General features: G+C 61.1%; 1 protein-coding gene and 1 long non-coding RNA gene across 2 annotated transcripts; one reads left to right on the top strand and one right to left on the bottom strand.

Moving 5' to 3' along the window:
* Positions 1 to 4,973: 4,973 nt before the first annotated feature.
* On the bottom strand, positions 4,974 to 6,641 carry LOC135425606 (uncharacterized). The gene is made up of 2 exons (XR_010435666.1): positions 6,248 to 6,641; positions 4,974 to 5,196 (listed from the first exon to the last, which is right to left on the bottom strand). It is a non-coding gene; the product is annotated as an uncharacterized LOC135425606 (long non-coding RNA).
* Positions 6,642 to 6,647: 6 nt separating this feature from the next.
* Positions 6,648 to 17,383, top strand: TBX2 (T-box transcription factor 2). The gene is made up of 7 exons (XM_064678047.1): positions 6,648 to 7,912; positions 8,622 to 8,889; positions 11,363 to 11,509; positions 12,682 to 12,758; positions 12,843 to 13,012; positions 14,286 to 14,899; positions 15,764 to 17,383. The coding sequence occupies exons 1-7, from the start codon at positions 7,548 to 7,550 to the stop codon at positions 16,208 to 16,210; spliced, it is 2,088 nt and encodes a 695-aa protein (XP_064534117.1). The 5' UTR covers positions 6,648 to 7,547; the 3' UTR covers positions 16,211 to 17,383.
* The last annotated feature ends 2,024 nt before the right edge of the window (positions 17,384 to 19,407 follow it).

Genomic DNA, 19,407 nt, shown 5'->3' with positions numbered 1-19,407 from the left:
CGTGCCTCCCGGCCGGGGCACAGGGGGTGACCTCTCCTGCTTCCGTCCGCATAGGAAAGGACCTGGAGGCAGCCAGGGAGGTCAGCTCAGGTGCTTCCCTCCATCCCACCAGCACCTGAAGGGCAGAGGGATGGGGATGCCCGCGCACTGGCCGCCCCCCGGCGCGAAGGAGCAGCTGAGGGGAGGGAGCAGAGCCCCAAGGCAGGCAGAGCCGCAAGGCCGGGCTGTGCTGCGCCGGCACAGCGCGGCCCGGGGAGCACAATCTGTGGCCTTAATCCCGCCGTGTCCTGTGCACTCTCAAATCCCCTTCACTTCAATGAGCGCTTGTAGTGTCAGGCCTGCGCCGGGCGAGACGGCACGCGGGGACGGCGGGGAGGATTTGCTCAAGAGGCACTGTTTTTAAGGTGAGATTTGAAGGATGGAAGACAGATGGCAACTGGAGAGGACAAACGGATGAAGTGAAGGATTTGTTTTCAGCGTGGAGGGGAAAACACAGGAGGGAATTACTGCTGGCTACAAAATGGGGGCTATTAATACCTGCAGCATCTCGAGCTCTGCACTTAGCCCGGCGAGTCGGGACCCTCACGGGCACCACGGTGGGGGCAGGAGTGTGTTTTTCTCTGCGGAGATGAATTGATCCCAGCGTCGCGCTGAGTGTACCCAGACAAAGCTGGGAGAAGGGTTATTAGCCAGCCGGCGGCCCTGCCATTGTCCCCACTATCTTTTCTTCCCTTTCAGCCTCCCTCCCCGTGGCCCAGGTCTCAAAGACCATGTGTCAAGAGATTAGTGACCTGCGTGAAGGGCAATTGCTTGCTTTGTGCCGGCAGCCCGGCGTCGGGGGCTGTTATTTACTTGTTATTTGGTGCTGCCTCCGTTGAGGTATCCATGGAAAACACGCCTGGAGAGCAATCTGCCGGCACTGCAGAGCTCATGCAGGCGAGGAGCTGGGAGAAGAGAGGCTTGAGGGTGGCAGGTCTCAGTGTGCTCACTGTGTGCCTGTGCCAAGACCCCAGGACCCTCAGGGCAGTCAGCACAAGAGCCCAGGACCTACAGAGAAGTGAGGAAAAAGCTGGGCAATGAGAAAATTTAGTGCAGTGCAGAGGTGCCCAGGAACGGAGATGGATCCAGGGCCGTGACGGGGCATTGCCCCACAGCAGTTTGAGTTTGCAGACTGGTTTCAAGAACTGAAAGATGGGAAGAGCCTGTCCTGCCTTCAGAGCCCTGCTCCACCTCTCTGTGCCTCTGGCAGAATAGGGCCCAGAGGAGTGCTGTGTCTTGGAGGAAATGTGGATAAAGATGATGAGAGTTGGCCCTTCCATGCAGTGCTGGTGTACACCAGATTTGTTCATGGTGAAGCACCCAGGAAAGGGACAGGTGCAATGAAAAGTGTTATCCCTGCCCAGGACCAGCTCCTGATTTATTCTGACTGTTTTTATTCTCTCGGCAGCGAAATGCTCTCTCCTACAAACACAAGATGGTGATTTTCTGCAATCCTAAAAGTCAAACCTAGACCAAACCCACAACTCACGTGACGTGGGAATGGCGGCATCAGATCCTGCTTTAGATGTGATTCCAGACACGTTCCCAGATCCCATCTGAAGAAGACAGGCCAAGATGTGAGACCCCCTCAGCTCTGCCCACCCAGGGCCGGTTCACTCGCCCCTCCTTTGATCCTGTAACTTCTGCCAAACTCCTGGCCCCAAACAGGGAGAAAAGGGTTTCTGGGGATGCAAAGGGACTGGGAACCAGGAGGGCTGAGTGACCCTCATGAAGCTGGGGGCTGCCCTGCACCTCTCCCCCTTCCAGGGGCAACCAGTGGGGACTGCACCCACCAGGCACAGTTTGAAAAATAAAACTAATGAGGGAGAGAAACCGTGGGCCAGGACCCAGCCCGGGACATCCCCTGCCCTGTTGTCCCTGAACAGGCGAGGTCCCTCCCCAGAAGGGGATTTTGCCTCGGGGGAGGTTGGACCGATGATCGTGGAGCCCTTCGTGATAGTTTTCCCTTTCACTCCCGGCCCCGCCGCTCCGCTCTCAGAACCGCCGTTCCTGCCGCTTTTCCCCGATTTTTCCCGGGACATCGTTGCTGTGGGAGTCGGGCGGCCTCGTCCCAGCTGCTCCGGGCACTGTGCAGCGGGACGACCCCAAATCCTCGCTGTTAATCTCACAGAGGAAGGGGGTGGGGGGCCCAAGAGCATCATTTTATCAAGTAACGCCGTTTGTTGAAGCCCTTTGAGTTCAGAGACGAGCCGCGGAGCGCAGGGGAACCGGGACGGACTTCGCTCGGGGAACCCGGGCGGACAACGGGACCCCGATTATCGATAGGCGCCCGATTATCGATACTGCCTCCAAGGGGGAATCGAGGGACCCGGGAGGGGGGTCGACACCGACCCCAGGGTCCCCCAACGGAGCGGGGGATCCGGCGCTCCGTTTCCTCGCGGAACCGAGCCGCGGTCACGCGTGGCGGCGGGCGGGGTGTGCTCGCCCCCAGCCCCATCCCATGACGGCGATGAGGCGGCGATAATGCCATTAGCCCGGGGATTACGCGCCCGCGCCGGGATGTGACACACTTTCTCAAATGGAAGTTTTTTAAACAGAGGGATTTACATGATCCCCCACCGTGCCCCTCCATCCCTGTACCCATTCCCATTCCCATCCTCGGTGCCAGCGCGGGTTCCAGGCGGGTCCCCCCGCTCTGGGACGGCCCGGACTGGGGCTCCCGTCGCCTTTTAAGGCAGTGGGCTCGGTGCGGGCTCGGCGCCGCGCCCCGACGTGGGGAGCTGGGCAGCCCCGGGGGCGCGGGGCTGGAGGGGGGGTCACTCCGCCCCGCGCGGGGAGAGCGCTCCGTAATTAAAAAAAAAAAATTAATGAAATAATTTAAAACTCAATCAGGCGGAGGGTTGAGCGGGCTCCTGGCTCAAAGCAACGTGGAGTAACGGGGGAGCGGAGGACGCGTGTCCCCCCCGGCCGGGCCGGGGTCACTCGCCGCCCGCCCTGACAAACAAGCCGGGAAATGTGTTTATAAATTGTTCAAACTCTGGATAAACTTCAGCGGCGTTTGTGTCTGCGTCTCCCCGCCTGTTGTTATTTTCCAGAAATCTGGATTACTGGAAATATTTTCTTTAAAGCTGGAAAGAAATCTAAACAGTCTGAGGGCAGGGGGAGCTCGGAGCAGGGGGGACAGCCCGGGGGCTGCCGCGCTGGCGGGGCTCCGCGGGGTTCCCTGCGCACGGAAGGGGCGCGGAGCTCTGCGGCCGCGCGGCGGGAGGAAGAGGAGGGAGGAAGGAGGGCGGCGGGGCCGGGGCTGGTGTCGGGTCGAGCATCTCTCTCGGTGCCTGTCGATAAAAGGGCATCAGGCGGCCCCCGGTGCCCGGCGGCCCCTCCCCGTCCCCTCCAACGGGCACCGGAGCACCGGAGGGGGGCAGAGTCGTTTTCCCGGGATCTCCCGGGGGTAAGGGAATTCCCACCCCGCCGAGGGGTGTGAGGGGAGATGCGGCGCCCCGCGGAAGGGAAGCAGAGGAGGGGTGGACGCGGGTGGGTGAGAGCAAACGAGGATGGATTCATCACACGTGGGGTTCTTTTCCTCTCCAGGTGGAGCAGAGAAGAGCGGCCGAGGAAGCTGCTGGGGCTGTGGGGTCGCCCCTCGCCTCCTCCCCGCCTGCCCCACGGCCCAGCTGCGGCGGGAGGGCCAGGTCGGACCGGGGGGCACACCCTGGGACTGGTGGGGGCCACCGAGTCCCGCGGGGACCCAGTACCTTCGGGACAGAGGGAGTTCCCCACCCCGCACCTGCGGCTTCGCTCTGGGGGGCCTCTGACATCCCCGTGTCTGTTCTTCTCCCGGGGAAGCACCGTGGAACCCAGTCCTGTGGCACCGTCCCCCTCCCTCCACGGCACGGCCTGTTTCCACCCCCGCTCTGGTCCCTCCGCTTGGGAAGGTGCGAGAAGCTCGGTCGTCCTCGCCAGGGGCCCCGGGGTGCCCTCTTGCCGTGGCATCAGTGCCGGGAACGGGGGGGCCGGCGGAAAACCCGTTCGCCTGGAGCCCCTTCCTCGGCCGCGGCTGGTGCACCCCGTCCGGGGGGAGCGCTCCCCGGGGCGCGGGGCCGCCGCAGCCCGGTGGAGCCGGGAGGAGGGGAAGGCGGAGGCCCGGCTGCTTGTGAGAATTGTTATTTTTCATCAATCACCCGCAATTTGTGTAAGTGCCCCGGACAGGACACCAGCCGTCCTGCTGGCTGGGGTCACGGAGACAACACAGCGATGGAGAAGAGCAAATTGCATTTGCTCACCAGCTCACAGATCCAAATTACGGCCCTCGCATGGCGCGGGGAAGGGAGCGAAAGGTCCATGTGACATGAGGGAAATATGAAGGACTTTGACAGGTCTTAAACGGCCTGGCGCCAAGGCCTAAGTCTACCGGCTAAAAATAGAAAAAGGATGATGAGTGGAGATGGGCAGAGATGAAAGGGGAAGAGCGAGCGGGGCCGCGCTGCGGGGCGGGCGGGGGGCGGAGGCGGCCCGATGGGACAGTTTCTCCGGGCTGGACCGGGACAGATCCCCAGGACGGATCTTCGGGACGAATTCGCGAGACGGCCCGGCCTCCATCCGCCCCAGCCTGGGGACCGCACGCCGGTGTAGTGCCGGGCCCGCAGGCGGCCGGGGCGGCTCCCGGGAGCCGGACACGGTGGCCCCGAGCGCTGTAGGTTGGAAAACCCTCCCTGGAAGGGGGCTGCGCGGGGACAGCTGTCGTCCCCTGTCCCCGGGGCACAGCTGCCCTCAGAGTGGGAGCCGAGGACGTCGGTTCCTCTCTCCCTGCCCGGTGCTCGGTCACCGACGGGGCGATGCGCAGCCTGTCCCGACCATGGGTGCGGGATCCTGAGTCGTGTCCGCGCCCGTAGTGGATACTCTGGTCCCCGCTATCCCCCTACCCCCGCAGTCCCCTTGTGGGGCGTCCCTGCGGAAGTTCGAGGAGACGAGGCTGCTCTGGATCGGTTTTATTCCTCAGGCGAGGCCGTTTGTGGTGTTTACAGCGGGGCGGGGGGCGCGGGCGGGGGGCCGGGCAGTGGCCCCGAGGGGAGGCGACCTTTCCTCGCGGGGACACGGCTGTGTCCGGGCCCAGAGGAACAGCAGGCGAGGTGTCCGTGAGAGAACAGCCGCGGCCTGAGGGGATTCGCCGCGGGGCAACGAAAGACTCCGCTTTTGCTTTGTGAGGGGGGAATTCGGAAAAAAAAAAATTACAAGCAAGCCCCACTTTTGCCAAAGCTGCCGTCAGCAGTTTTCCGCGGCGGCAAGGAAGCAAAGTCCAAATTGGGTCTAAATTTCAGTCCCCGCTGCCCGTTCAATGGTCAGTGGGACCCCCCCGGCCCTGCCACCCGGGGCAGCCGCGGGGGGGGACGCGCGGTGCGGGGCCGGGCGCGGTGCGGGCAGAGGTGAACCTGCCGCGGGACGCGGGCAGGTGGTGATCGGCCCGGAGAACAGCCTGGGGCCGGGGCTCCGCGTGGCGCCGGGGGACAGCGGGCGGGGGTCGCTATCGGCAGGATGAACGGGGGCAGAGGGATAAAGAGGAGAAGCCGGGATGGGAAGGGGGCATCGGGAGGTCCCTGCGTCCCGCCCTGCGCGGGGAGCAGCGACACACGGCCACGAGGGCTCCGAGCGGCTGCGGCCGCTCCTCGCTGCGCATCCGCGGAGCGTGAGGGCCGGGGGCGGAGAGGGGGCCAGGCCGGGGGACAGAGGAGTGGGCCGGCCGTCACCCCCCCGTCCCGCCTGGCCGCAGCGCAGGCGGCGGGGGCAGGAGCCTTGGAAGGATGGCAGGGCGCTTTTTGAAGATTTGGGGGTAAATATGAAGTGACAAGAGACGGGTCTTTATTGTGAGGGCTCAGCCGCCTGGCGCCAGGGCCCTCTTCAGCCACCGCGGCCCTCAGTTAATCAGCGCAGATCTCCAAACCGGCCTCTCCGAGGGGACACCCACCGCGCCCGCCGCCCCCCCCCCCGGGCCCCGGCGCGGCGGGACCGGCCCTAATCCCTCAGCAAACAGCCCCGGAGTGTCCCCCCTCCTCCTTATCTGCCTCCCCCTGCCCGGGTAAACAGCCCCTCCGGCCGGGCACAGCCGCGCCGGCCCCCGGCCGGGCAGCCGACGCGCCCCGACGGCGGGGTCCGCGCCTCCGTCGTGGGCGCGGAGCTACGGGCGGGACCCCCCCTCCGCGGTCCGGGCGGCTGCCGGCAGGGCGGGGGGCGACGGCTGGGAGCGACTCACCCGCGCTGGAGGTCGCCGCTCGGGGCCTCGCCGCCGCCCGCAGCTCTCCGCAGGGCCGCGCTCCCGGCGGCCGCCCCGTCGGCGCTGCGCGGCCGTGCGCGGTTGTGCGCGGAGCGGCGGGCGGGGCGCGCCCCACCGCGATCCGCTCTCCAGGATCTGTCGTAAAGCGGCCGCAGCCGGGCTCGCCCGGCCGCTCTCCCCCCCCCTCCCCGGCCCCGCCGCCCCCGCGGAGACCGGCGGGGGCCTCTGCCGCCGCCCCCCGCCCCCGTGGCTCCGCTCCCCGCTCCGCCGAGGTGGCTCCGCGCTGGCCCCGCACCGGCGGCGCAGCCGGGGCTGACCCGGTATGCGGAAAGGAGCCGGGGGTGGGATTTCGAGCACTTTTCTCTGTCATTGGTTAATATTTTATTCTGTTGACATGTTTTCTTACTGCCGATGCTTCCGACACCTTCTTCTTTTTTTTTTTTCCTCCCTTTTTTTTTTCCCCCTCTTCTTCCCTTCCTCCCTCCCTCCGCGCCCCCCGCCCCCCCGAGCCCGGAGCTTGGCCGGAGCTGTCAAAACCCCGCCTATGCAGATCCACAATTGGTCTGAAACGCGTAAAATCAGCAATCAAGGGGGCTTGGCTCATTAGCGGGCGGATCAGAGCAGGAAGGACATGTGAGATAGTCACAGTTTTACAGAGATCAGGACAAGATCTCACCGTTCCCACTCGGCTCCTTTGGCCATGAGCAGCCCGAGCCCCAGCGCCGAGCGCGGAGCGCGGAGCCGGGCCGGCCCCGCCGGGGCTCAGCCCGGGCCCGCGGGGGTGTGAGGGCAGCGCGGCCGCCCCTGCCCCGCCGCGCCCCGCGCAGCCCCGCGCAGCCCCAACCCGGCTTTTGTTTCTATTTTAGTGTCGAGAAGGACTTTCCTGGGAGGGCTCGTTCCCTCGCTCGCTCTCCCTCGCTGCAACAACAACAACAAAAAATAAGGACCTACTGTCTCCCCTCCGCAGACTGGGAGTCCCAGGAGCCGGGAACTGCCTCGATATTTTTTTGTTTTTCTTTCTTCTTCTTAATTTTTTTCCTTTTTTTTTTTTTTTTCCCGAATCTAGTTCCGCTGATTTTCGCCTTTTTTTTTTTTTTTTTTTTTGTATGCTTTTTTTTGGAGCGTGTGTGTGTGCTCTTGATTTTCCTTCCTCTTCCAGAGACTCAAGCGAGTTCGCTGGGCAGGAGAAGGGAAAAAAAATAAAAATACAACAAATACACACACGCGCATTTTTTGTAAAGGGAATCCCTCTTTTTCTCCTGGATTTGTGGATGCACCGATGAGAGATCCAGCCTTCCCAGGGACTGCCATGGCTTACCACCCCTTCCACGCACCCCGGCCGGCTGACTTCCCCATGTCCGCTTTCCTCGCAGCCGCCCAGCCGTCCTTTTTCCCGGCTCTGGCTCTGCCTCCGGCGGCGCTGGCGAAGCCCATGCCGGACCCGGGGCTGGCCGGGGCGGCCGAGGCCGGGCTGCACGTCTCGGCCCTGGGACACCACCACCAAGCCGCCCATCTGCGCTCGCTCAAGAGCCTGGAGCCCGAGGAGGAGGTCGAGGACGACCCCAAAGTAACGCTGGAAGCCAAAGAGCTCTGGGACCAGTTTCACAAGCTGGGCACCGAGATGGTGATCACCAAGTCCGGGAGGTAAGAGCCGGCCCCGCGCGGCCCCCACAGCCCGCCCCGCACCTGCGCGGCCGCGCAGCGCCCTCGCCCCTCTCTCCATCCCGCTTCCCATCCGCCCCCGAGAATTAACGCGGGGAGTTTCGATCTCTGGAGTTTTTCGGAGGTGTTTCCCCCCCCACACCTCCTCCGAGCTTTCTCGCCACCCTCCAATTACTACTTTTCGGAACGCGATCCCAAATTAAATTCGTGCGCGTTAATTGAGCGCCCGGAATCCGCCTCTCCCGTTGTTTACGCCGCTTCCCGCCGCTTCCTTCCCTCCTGCCAAACTTTCCCCGCGTCCGGGGTCGTTCCCGGCCCTGGCCCTGGCCCCGGGCCCGGGGGAGGCAGCGGCGGGGCTGCCGGGGTGCTGGGCGAGCGGATCGGCGGAGGGCTGAGAAATGGGGTAAAACCAGGATGTGTTTTCGCCCCCCTATTTCCCGGAATGGGATTTTTGAGCTTTTCCCTGCTTTCTGTGAGCTGCAGAGCGGGATGAGAAGCGATGGGACGTGAGGAAGTCTGGGAATCCTCAGCGAACTAAATTAGAAGATGGTGGCTTGGGAGCGGCACCCGGGGCCGGGCGGTGCGGGGGGCTCGGCGGGGCCGGGGGGTGCGGGGGGCTCGGCGGGGCCGCGGCCGTCGGGGGTCGTTTGCGGGCGGGCACAGCCCTGTACTTCTCTGGGTCTCTCCGCAGGAGGATGTTCCCCCCGTTCAAGGTGCGGGTGAGCGGCCTGGACAAGAAGGCCAAGTACATTTTGCTGATGGATATAGTGGCGGCCGACGATTGCCGGTACAAGTTCCACAACTCCCGCTGGATGGTGGCCGGCAAGGCCGACCCGGAGATGCCCAAGCGCATGTACATCCACCCCGACAGCCCGGCCACGGGGGAGCAGTGGATGGCCAAACCTGTTGCCTTTCACAAGCTGAAGCTCACCAACAACATCTCGGACAAGCACGGCTTTGTAAGTGCGGCTGCGGGGCAGAGTGTGGCCCCCCGGGCAGGCGCGGGTGTCCCGGTGCCGGTGCTGCCCAGGCCGGGGGGAACGGCGGGGTTTTAAGGGCTCCTCCAGCCGGGTCGGGCTGGGCGGCGGGGCCTGGCCGGGCCTTGCGGTGATGTGGCTGTCCCGCAGCCACCCAGCCCCTGCTCCTGCCCGGCACGGAGGGGGCAGCTCCCCTTCCCCGGGGGAAAAGGGGGGATTGGGGTGCGGGCAGCCTCGGGATCCGCTTGGCTCCCACATCCGCGGCCTCCACGGCCTGTCCTGCCGCTTCTTCCCGGCCCTCGAGGCTCTGCGGGGACAGGGACTTGGGGCGGTGGATGTGCGGGCCGAGGCCGTGCGGGAGATGCAGCGAGAGCAGCCCCGACGGGGCGGCGGGGCCGCGGCCGACCAGGGGCTGTCAGTGCCGGCCTGGCCGAGCCGAACCGGGCCGGGCCGGGGGAATGGAGGCAGCGGCACCTGCGCTGGGTTCCCGCGGCCGAGAGCAGGGCTGGAGTCGTTGGCAGCCTCGGCTCCACACCAGCTGCGTCTAAAAGCCCTTATTTAATTCTCTATTGATCATATCTGCATCACCTAAAGGAGGTAAAACAGAACAAAAAAATACAGCCAAAAACCCCCACCAACCAAAATAAACAAAGAGAGGGAAAAGAGAGAGAAAGGAAAGAAAGAAAGCGCAGCGTGTTGGCCGTTTGCAGAGACCCGCAGAAGGCAGGGTCAGAACGCGAGGGGAGCGCGATCCTGCGGGAACGCACGGAGGGGCAAATCCCAGCGCCCCAACCAGCTCTGTAGCCTCTGGACACGCATTTAGGGCGATAAAGGGAAAGTTCATCGTGCAGCGTTGGTGATACGGTAATTAGTGGGGAGCCGGGGCCGGCGGAGCTGCGGGAGCTGCGGGACCCCGCTCAGGTGGGGAGGGCAGAGCAGCTCCGCACCTCCCGGAGAGCTTTCCTCTCTCTTTTTATTTTTTCCCCCTCCTCTTTTGATTTTTTCCTCTCTCTTTTTTTTATTTTTTTTCTCCTCCTCTCTTTTTATTTTTTCTCTTTAGGCAGGAAACAGCGTCTTTGTTAAATAATACATTGCGAGGTTATTTATAGCCAGCAAGGTAAATCGATAGAGAAGGAGTCTAAAAAATACGGGGTTTTTTGTACTGGTTAAAAACTGGTTTGATTCAGCGTTTTTAACGGTTCGCCTCCTTCAATTAAAGATTTCTGGTATCTGTCGTTGTCCAAAATCCGGACTGTGTTAAATCTGGGAGATGAGGGTTTAGCCAGTGCCCATCTGGTCGGAGAGGGATGATTATTTTTTTTTAAAGGAATGCAGATTTGCACGCCTCAATGAGACTTTTTGCACCATTTTCATGATAAATCCCGTCTAGATTATATCAATATAACAGCGATCCGACAGTTCATCAGCAGGTGATTATCGCTTGGGTTAAGAAGAAAAAAAAAAAAAAGAAAAAAGAGGGGATTTTTTTTATTACCTTCTAAACCAAAATGAAGTGATAATTATTTGGCCATTTGGCCGACGTTCTTTGACAATAATTACTCAAGCTTTCGCCGTTCCTCTACCAATTCTGGGCGATGAATTCTGCATTTCAGTCCGACCACAGCAGGTTGGGGAATTATTTAAACGCTATCGGGCAGGAAAACAGGCAGCGAGGGGCAGAGGGTCGGAGCCGCCCCAGGGGCGCGGCTCGGGGAGGGGGGGGATGATTCCGGCGCTTCCGAAAATCCCCAGCCAAATTGCGGGGAACTCGGGTTTAAAACAAACAAACAAACAAACAACAAACCAACCCGAAAAAATAAAACGAGAGGGTAGAGAACGGCTTTGAGTGTTGGCGAGGCTTTTAGACACCTGACTGGGGGAAAAAAAAAAAAAAAGTGTCTGTTCCTTCTGCAACGTTGCTCCGAGACATAAATTTGCCATGGTTCGTGGTGAAACGCTCCTTTCAGGTCGCAGGCGCTGGCTGGGGCTGGCACCGGCTCCTGCCGCCCCCGACACTAACCCAGAGCCTTTTAACATTATTTTTTTGTGGTGGCGAGGGAGAGTAACTTTTTTTATTTTTTGAGGACGGAAATATGAAAAGCGGCGAGAAACACCTTGAAAATTCGCCTCGTTCACAGGGTTGTAATAAAACAGGGCGATCCCTTTTGCTGCTTTATTGCCGTGCTTAGCACCCGCAAAGATGCTGCTGTGCCTGCCTTGCCTGACCTGCTTCTTTGGGAGCAGATCCTGCAACGGCATCAACAAAAAAACCAAGAAATCTCCCTCTTTGGCATCCGCCGGCGTTCCTTCCTCGCGGCAAATTCGTGGGGGTTATTTTTTTGGGTTGTTTTCGGGAGAAAAGGGATTTTTATTTAGGGAGGCAGCTTGACGCGCGCACGTCCCGCGCATTGTGGGGCTGATGGCAGCCGCGGGCTCTGCTCTCTCGCCCACCCAGACCATCCTGAACTCCATGCACAAGTACCAGCCCAGGTTCCACATAGTCCGGGCCAACGACATCCTCAAGCTGCCCTACAGCACCTTCCGCACCTACGTGTTCCCCGAGACCGACTTCATCGCCGTCACTGCCTACCAGAACGACAAGGTATGGCCGGGCAGCCCCTGCCCTGTCCCTGTGCCCTGTCCCTGCCCCTGCTCTCACCCCTGTCCCAACCCTCACCCCTTTATTAGGGTGTATTTACATACATGTGTGTGCGTGAGGATATTTCGGGGCAGAGTGGCCAAAAAGCAGTAATAGGAGAAAGGTTAAACCCCAAGCCCTCAGAGCAGGGTGCACCCTCATACTTACTCCTATTATTGTCGCTATTTTTAATACTAATACCAACGTCATTATCAGTATTTCAATTATTACTATTAATAATTTCCTCCTGGGGTTTGTTGTGTCTTTCTGGGCCGTGGGAGTTTTTGCTGCAGGCCCAGGCTGTGGAGAGCAGCACCAGGCCTGGGCAGCCTCACCGAGAAGGTGCCCTGGGCTCTGGAGGAGCCAAAAAATAGAGCCAGATAAGCTAATTTTAGTTGCTTTCGTGATTTAGCAAGTGTCACCCTGTGAGCAACCAGAGCCTGGAGAGCTCGGTGGGGAGCAGAGAGCCTCTGCCGTCCCCCTCCAAGAGTTGTGTGTACGTGTGTGTGTTTTAACCCAAAAGCTGACCCCCACCTCCACCCCTGGCTGCTGATGCTAATTGACAGCTCTGTCTGAGGGTCCTGGTGGGCTTGTTTCCCTCGTAAAGTTTATGGCGAAGAGTCACAATCGATTAAAGAGCACTTTGTCTGCTCGCCCGCCGCAAGCAGAGCGGGGCGGCCGCCGGGCCGTGGGCCCCGTCGGGCGGGGGATGCTCGGGCCGGGGGATGCTCGGGCCGGGGGTCGTGGCGGGGCCGGGCAGCCGGGCCTTTTGCAGAGCCCCCTCTCGGGGCCGTGTTTCAGAGCCATGCATTATTGAGCGCCCTGATGTCGCCGGGCCCCGGCAGCCCGTGGCGCGGGGAGGGATAAGAATAGCTTTTAACCAGCGGCCGCGCAGCTCAGTCGCCATCTTCCCTCCGGGGGGCCGTGAAAAATAACTTCCTATCATTAAGACGCCATTAATAATTCAAGCCCAAACCTCAGCATCATTTTTAATAAAGCATGCGGTGTGTTAACGCGGGGCCGCGGCGCGTTCCGCAGCCTGCGCCGCGCACCCCGCGCTCCCCGACGGCGGCGGGGACGGGGAGGGGGCGGCCAGGGCTTCACACCGCCTCCTCTGTCCTTCTCCCCCTCCACAGATCACCCAGCTGAAAATCGATAACAACCCCTTCGCCAAGGGCTTTCGGGACACGGGCAATGGCCGGCGGGAGAAGAGGTAAGGGGTGTTCCCGTCCCCTCCACGGCTCCGCGCCCGCCCGCGGGGGGACGGGCAGTGCCCGACGCTGCCTCTCGCCCGTAGGAAGCAGCTCTCGCTGCCGTCCCTGCGGATGTACGAGGAGCCCTGCAAGCCCGATCGCGACGGCGGGGAGTCGGACGCCAGTTCCTGCGAGCCCTCGGCCGTGCGCGACGCCCTCCACTCGCCCGTGGGTGCCCTCCCCAGCCCCCTGCGCCTCAAGGGCAGCGGCAGAGGTAATGGAGGAGTCTCGGTCCCCAGACATCCCCAAACGTCCTCAAACATCGGGGTTCTGCTCCCTCAGGGCTGCTGTGTGCTGATTTCTTGGGGGCAGTGAGGCAAAACACCAAGGAGAATAAAGATGGGGATGCGCAGGGAGGAAAAGACAAGAACTGAGCAAACTCAAATGGCATTCACGAGTTGCAATGTTTTTTCTCTTTATATGTTTTATCTTGACTATATATTGCATCTTCTATACAGTTTATATCTTGTATTTATATTATACAAGGAGAAATGGCAAGGCAGACTGTGCGCTCTCCATATTAGCCTGGCTCCTTACTGGTGTGTGCCCTGCCTTCCATGGGAAGCTCACATTCCCTAAAAAAAAAAAAAAAAAAAAGAAAAAGAAGGATAAAAACTCAGAATTAATTCATTTGAAAGGAGAAAAAAATGTTGTAACTCCAGGGCTGCAAGCTGGTGAACGAAAATAAACCAGCAGCTCCACGTAGCAGTTTTTCGATGCTGGGTTTTGTCTTGCCGCACTATCAGTCTGCTCTTTAAACTTTCCACCAGCCCGATTCCCTGCAAACCTTCATCAAAACTGCAACCCCCCCCCCCCTCCCGAGCTGGAGGGAGGGTTTATTACACCCCTCTCCACTTTCAAAGGCTTCCCCGAATATTCGCCCCAGCCTGCAGAGCTTCACCTCACCCGCACCAAAAGGCTTTTCTCGTTTAGTGGAGCCGGGCAGGGGTTCAGCTCCCCTCGCCAGCCCCTCGCATCCCCCATCCTCCTCCGAGAGCTCAATGGGGTTTTTTAAATTAAAGCCCCTTTTAGGAGGGTCTGTGCCGTACTCCCTGCCTTAAAACTGCCTCTTTAACCTGCCTCAACCTGCACATTTGGAATAAATCCACGGCACGCAGTTGATCAGCTCCACGTAATTAAATCTATGGAGGACCATTTCCTCCCGCGCTGTCCAGCGCCCGCTCTCCTCATCCCCCGCTCGGAGTTTGCAGCTAACGAGAGCGATGCTGTAATAGATTTTGGTTCTCCATCAAACATGTTTTTCTGTTTGGCAGAGCAGCAGGACTGCTGTTGCTAATCCCTTTCTCCCCAGAGCGGCCGTAGCGCGAGGGCCCATTTCTGCCCCCAAAATGAGTTTCTCTCGTTAATAACGATCGCAGCCTCGCTGTCGCAACCTCTCCCTGACACCAGGGCTCTCGCCAGTGACCCGCTCCTCGCCTCCCCTGGGTGCTTCTGCTCTGACCCTCTGCCCCTCCATCCCCTTGCAGAGGAGAAGCCGGGGGCCGACAGCGATGCGGAGGTGGAGAAGGTGCCCGAGGAGCGGCCGGTGGCAGCCGCCAGCCCCAGCGGGGAGGACGCGACGCCCCGCGGCAGCCCCCGGTGCCTGGAGGAGCGGGGCAAGGAGAGGCACAGCCCGGAGAAGGTCAAGGATGGCGCATCCCCCCGGGAGGGTCCCGGCGAGGGCCTGTTCGGCACACGGGGCCTGGAGAAGGACAAGGTGGAAGGACGGAGGAAAGAGACGGAGCCGGGCAAGAAGGACACGGAGGGCGGCGGGCTGGGCAAGGAGGCCTTCGCCCCGCTGATGGTGCACACGGACAGCCCCCCGCACCTCAGCGCCGGGCACCTGCAGAGCCTGGCGCTCTCCGGCCTCCACGGGCAGCAGTTCTTCAGCCCGCTGGGCGCCGGGCAGCCCCTCTTCATCCACCCGGGACAGTTCGCCATGGCCCCCGGCGCCTTCTCTGCCATGGGCATGGGACACTTGCTGGCCTCGGTGACCGGTGGGGGCAGCCTGGAGAATGGAGCCCTCTCATCCGCCCCGGGCGCGGCAGGGACGGCCACCCCCTTCCCTTTCCACCTCTCCCAGCACATGTTGGCCTCTCAGGTAAGACCCTGCGCCTGTCCTGCATCCCTATCCCCATCCCTGCTGTCTGGTCAGGCCCCAGCACCTCCTCTCCATGTCCTCCCAAAAGGCACCCTGAATGATGGAGGACTTTGGGGATGCAGGCCAGGCTTGGCTAGCATCACCTCCCTGTGGGGACATGTGGGGTGGCCCCAGTGCAGGAAAAGAGCTTTTGGTGCCCCCAGCGTCCCCCCCAGGCCCTCTGCAGCCTCTGGGGACAAGAGGGTGACACCCTTGACATTACTGCCTGATGAGAGACATTTAGAAAGTTGGCCTCAGGGGTGATTTGAGGAGGAATCCTGATTTTTTTTGCAGCTGCCATGGTTCTTCCATAAGCAAGGGCAGAGTCAGGATCTGTGGCCCTGCCTGACCTGGCTGTCCCCATCCAGCATCCCACCATCTCCCTGTCAGCTTTGAAACAGCTTCCACAATGCCTGGGCTTGTGCTGCCTTTCCCATCCCCTCTGATGAAATACATGAAGATGTCTTTGAACTCCCCTAATTTATCGATCCTGCTTAACAATGTGTTTTAATGTGGTTAAAGGGCTGTGATGCTGCACAGACGAGGGCACGCAGCACGCAGGGAGGGGACGGGGCAGGCCTCAAAGAGGGGTTTGTGTTTGGTGTCATCAGCCTGGGATGGATGGGGACCCCCATCCCGCAGCCTGTTCCACATGGATATCCCCACACTGTGTTTTTAGGGTGACACTGAGGTGTCCCAGCTTTGCCTTGGCTTTCCTGGGGGAAGGCAGCAGGGGGGCAGGCAGGAGTGGGGGAACACAGCAGGCATCGCCACAGCTCTGACCCAGCATCTGCACAGCTCTGACCCCTGTTCCTCTCTCCACAGGGAATCCCGATGCCCACCTTCGGCGGACTCTTCCCCTACCCCTACACCTACATGGCGGCGGCAGCGGCGGCCGCCTCGGCCATGCCGGCCACCAGCGCCGCGGCCGCGGGGCCGCTGTCCCGCAACCCCTTCCTGGGCAGCAGCCGCCCCCGCCTGCGCTTCAGCCCCTACCAGCTCCCGGTCACCATCCCGCCCAGCACCAACCTGCTGACCACCGGCCTCCCCGCCAGCCTCAACCCCGGCTCCGAGGGCTCCAAGGCCGGCAGCAGCCGCGAATCCAGCCCCCTCCCCGAGGTGCCCCTGCACAAGGGGGGCAGCCAGCGCCCCGCCGCCTCCCCCAAGGGCTCCCTGAAGGAGTCCCTCAATGAACTGCAGAACATCCAGAGACTGGTGAGCGGGCTGGAGAGCCAGCGGGAGCTGTCGCCCGGCAGAGAGTCCCCCAAGTGACCGGCGGGGCAGGCGGCGAGCCCTCCCGGCGGGGCGGAAAGCACTGGTATTTTGTACAGCACAGTATAAATATTTATTGTGGAGCGAGGGGTGGGCGCGGACAGGGAGCGGAGTGCTGGAGCAAAGGGATGGACCCCGCCGGCCAAGCGGACCCACCACCCCAGAGCCAGGAGGGAGCGGTCGGAGCGCGGGGCTCACCTGCCCCTTCAGCTGTGGGGCTGGGAGCGGCTCCCCCCACTCCAGCGAGGCCACGGAGCCCCCAGGACACCCCGTTCCCCCGTTCCGGGCAGCTCGAGGGGGGGTAACGAGCCCATGTGGAGACACCTGATGGATGGGGCAACCCCGACTCCAGCCCCAGCCCCCATCCCGGGCAGGTGAGAGGGGCCAAACCCTCATCTGTGCAAGGGGAGGGGGAAGAAAAAAATAATTAAAAAAGTAAGGAGAAAAAAAAAAAGATATAAGAAACAGAAGATGGAAAACAAGCCGCCTCGGCAGCCACCGCGCAGAGCGGGCACGGCGGGGGAGCCTCGTGGGTACCTGGGCAGATATTTATGAAATAAATGGTAATTTGTGTAAATAAGCTATAAGGATCCCAGAATATGCAAATTGGTATTAATTTATTCAGAGTTGTACATTGGTGTGTACATAATATTTAGAGTTTAACTCATCGCATTTAAGGTTTTTTTTTCTTTTTTTTTTTTTCATTTTACATGAACATATATATTGTAAATGAAAACTATTTAGCTCTTTGTGATTGAAGGAGATATCGGTTTCTCTAACTGTGTTTTAAAATATTGTTTATCCCGCCTGTTCTCTAGGACAATCATGTGCCACCAGTAAAACGATTTTTGGAGTCATTGAAACTAAGAGTTCAATCCTTTAATGGACTTTTGCAAGAAAAAAGAAAAAAAAAACAGCAAATCCAAAACTTAACTAAAATATCGCTACAGTGCGGGGTATAGAGAATGCAGGAATAAACCTCAGGTTTTTATTTTTCACTCCAGAACAAAAAAAAAAAAAAAAAGTATAATAAATTTAAATATCACAGGACTGTGCTCTATATTTGTTTTAAAATAAAAAAGATACATGATTTGCAACGTGCTGGTTACTCGGGTATCTGTCTGTTCGGTTTTGATGAATTCTCACATCTTTCAATAAAAAAAAAAAAATCTACTCGGAGAAGTCCTGCCGGCTCCCGCCTGTTTCATTCCTGTCGGGGCCGCCGCTCCTCCGCAGGTGCGCAGCGCTGGGAGCCGCCCCCCTTCCGAGCTGCGCGGAGCTTCCGCAGCCGAGCCCCTTATTTATTGGGGGAAGAAAACGCCCCGGGTTGCCACCGCGCCGGCGGAGCGTTGCAAGGGGCTCTTGGGGCAGGGGGACCCTCCGCCGGCTCTGCCCGTCGGGGATCGCTGCCTTCAGGGCCTTTACCGGCCCCGTAAGACCCCGCTGCGGGCGGGGGTGGCGCGGCAGGTGCGCGGGCGGGGGCGCGGAGGTGCGCACGGGGCTCTGCCGGGTGCGGCGGGAGGGATCGGCACCGGGAGTCTGCCCGCGCTGTCCTGGGGCCACCCGCGAAAGCAGAGCCAGGGGACGCCGGTGCCGTCCCGCCGGGCTGAGGGGATGAGCATCGGTACCGGCGGGGACCGGGGTGCGCTGGTCACACCGGCACCGGTGAGGAGGGGGTGACCGGGGCAGAGCGGCACCGTCGGTGACGGGGAAGGGGTGACGGGGAAGGGGTGACGGGGAAGGGGTGAGCCGGGGATGGTGAAGGCGTGACCCGGGGACGGTGAAGGAATGACCCGGGCACACCTGTACCGTCGGGGATGGTGAAGGAGAGGTCCGGGCACGCCGGTACCGTCAGGGATGGTGAAGGAATGACACGGACACGCCGGTACCGTCGGGGATGTGGCTGGCCCGGCGAGGGGGCTGTGGGTCCCCACGTCTCCCCCCGCGCCCGCAGCCGCTCGGGGCGTTGCGGAGCGCGGCCGCGGAGGACGCAAACAGCCCTTTTCCTCACCAATTACCCTTCTCCCGTTCCCGGGAAGATTTACGGCCCCGGTGGCGGCGGGGGCGGGGGCGCGGCCCCCTCGGGCCGGAGCGGCAGCGCCGGGCGCGGGGCTCCCTCTGCCGGTGCCGCCGCGCTCCCGCCGCCGCGCGGCCCCGACGGGGCGGGTCGTGGGCGGGCGCGGCTCCTCCTCGGCCTCCCCCGAACCCCCGCTCCAGCCCTCCAGGGGGGCCGCAGGCGGGGAAGGGGCTTTGGACCACCCCCCCACACACCCGTCGTGGCCGTGTCTGAGGGGAGATGCTGGCGCTGGGTCCCTCGACGGCGGGAGAGGAGCCGCTGCCTCTGCGAGAGGAGTGAGGCCATTTCCGCCGGCGGGGGGAGACCGGCAGGGTGGGAACGGCTTAAGCAGGAGGAGGGAAGTGTAGTGAGTAAAATTAGGCTTATTTCCGAATAAACATCACTCAGGATGAGTAGCGATTTAATGGGCTCTATTTTTAGTGAGGGGGCACAGCATGTGCCAGTGTGGGGGATCTCCTGGCCCTTTCCCCCTCCAATCCAACCATGCTGGATTTAGGCTGAGCTGGCTGGGAGAATCACAGCAGGGAGATGGTGACAGTGTTGCCGAACACGCCGGGGAGCCTCGTGCCAGGTTCCTGCCACCCTGGTGGGTCAGGGACAGCCACATCACCCATCTTGGTTCTGTGGGACAGTGAGTGTTTAAACATCACTTCCTTCTTGGTGCCAGTGGGACATCCCAACCTGCCCACTGAGCACAAAGCTGCTCTTTGCTGGAGAGAGGAAAAGTGTTCTGAGCAGAGCGTGGGTTCACGATGGTGACCCCAAGGGACGGTGCCCGAGGGCAGGGAGCAGGGCCCCCCCAGGCAGGGGGTATGGGCATTGGGGTGTTTTGGCAGGAGCCAAGCTGCTCCAGGCCTGCCCTGGCCAAACCTAGGCTCTGAGAAACCCTATTCAAGCAGCTCGATGAGCAGCTACCGATTAGTCACGCACTGCGCTGGGATTATTTTCCTCAGCTATGAAAAGGCTCTGGGAGGCCTCGCAGGGGCACACCCGGCACAACCCCCACATGGCTCTGCTGCTCTGCACCCGGCAAAACCTGGCTTGGCCATGGTCCCGTGGGCACTGTCAAGTCATGAAAATAAAGCTCTGGGTGCTCCAGTGACCTCCAGGGCTGGTGTTT

Source organism: Pseudopipra pipra, chromosome 21, assembly GCF_036250125.1.
Source record: "Pseudopipra pipra isolate bDixPip1 chromosome 21, bDixPip1.hap1, whole genome shotgun sequence".
Taxonomy (NCBI): Eukaryota; Metazoa; Chordata; class Aves; order Passeriformes; family Pipridae; genus Pseudopipra; species Pseudopipra pipra.
The sequence above is the reverse complement of the archived record's forward strand: the minus strand, read 5'-3'. Positions and strand labels throughout refer to the sequence as shown.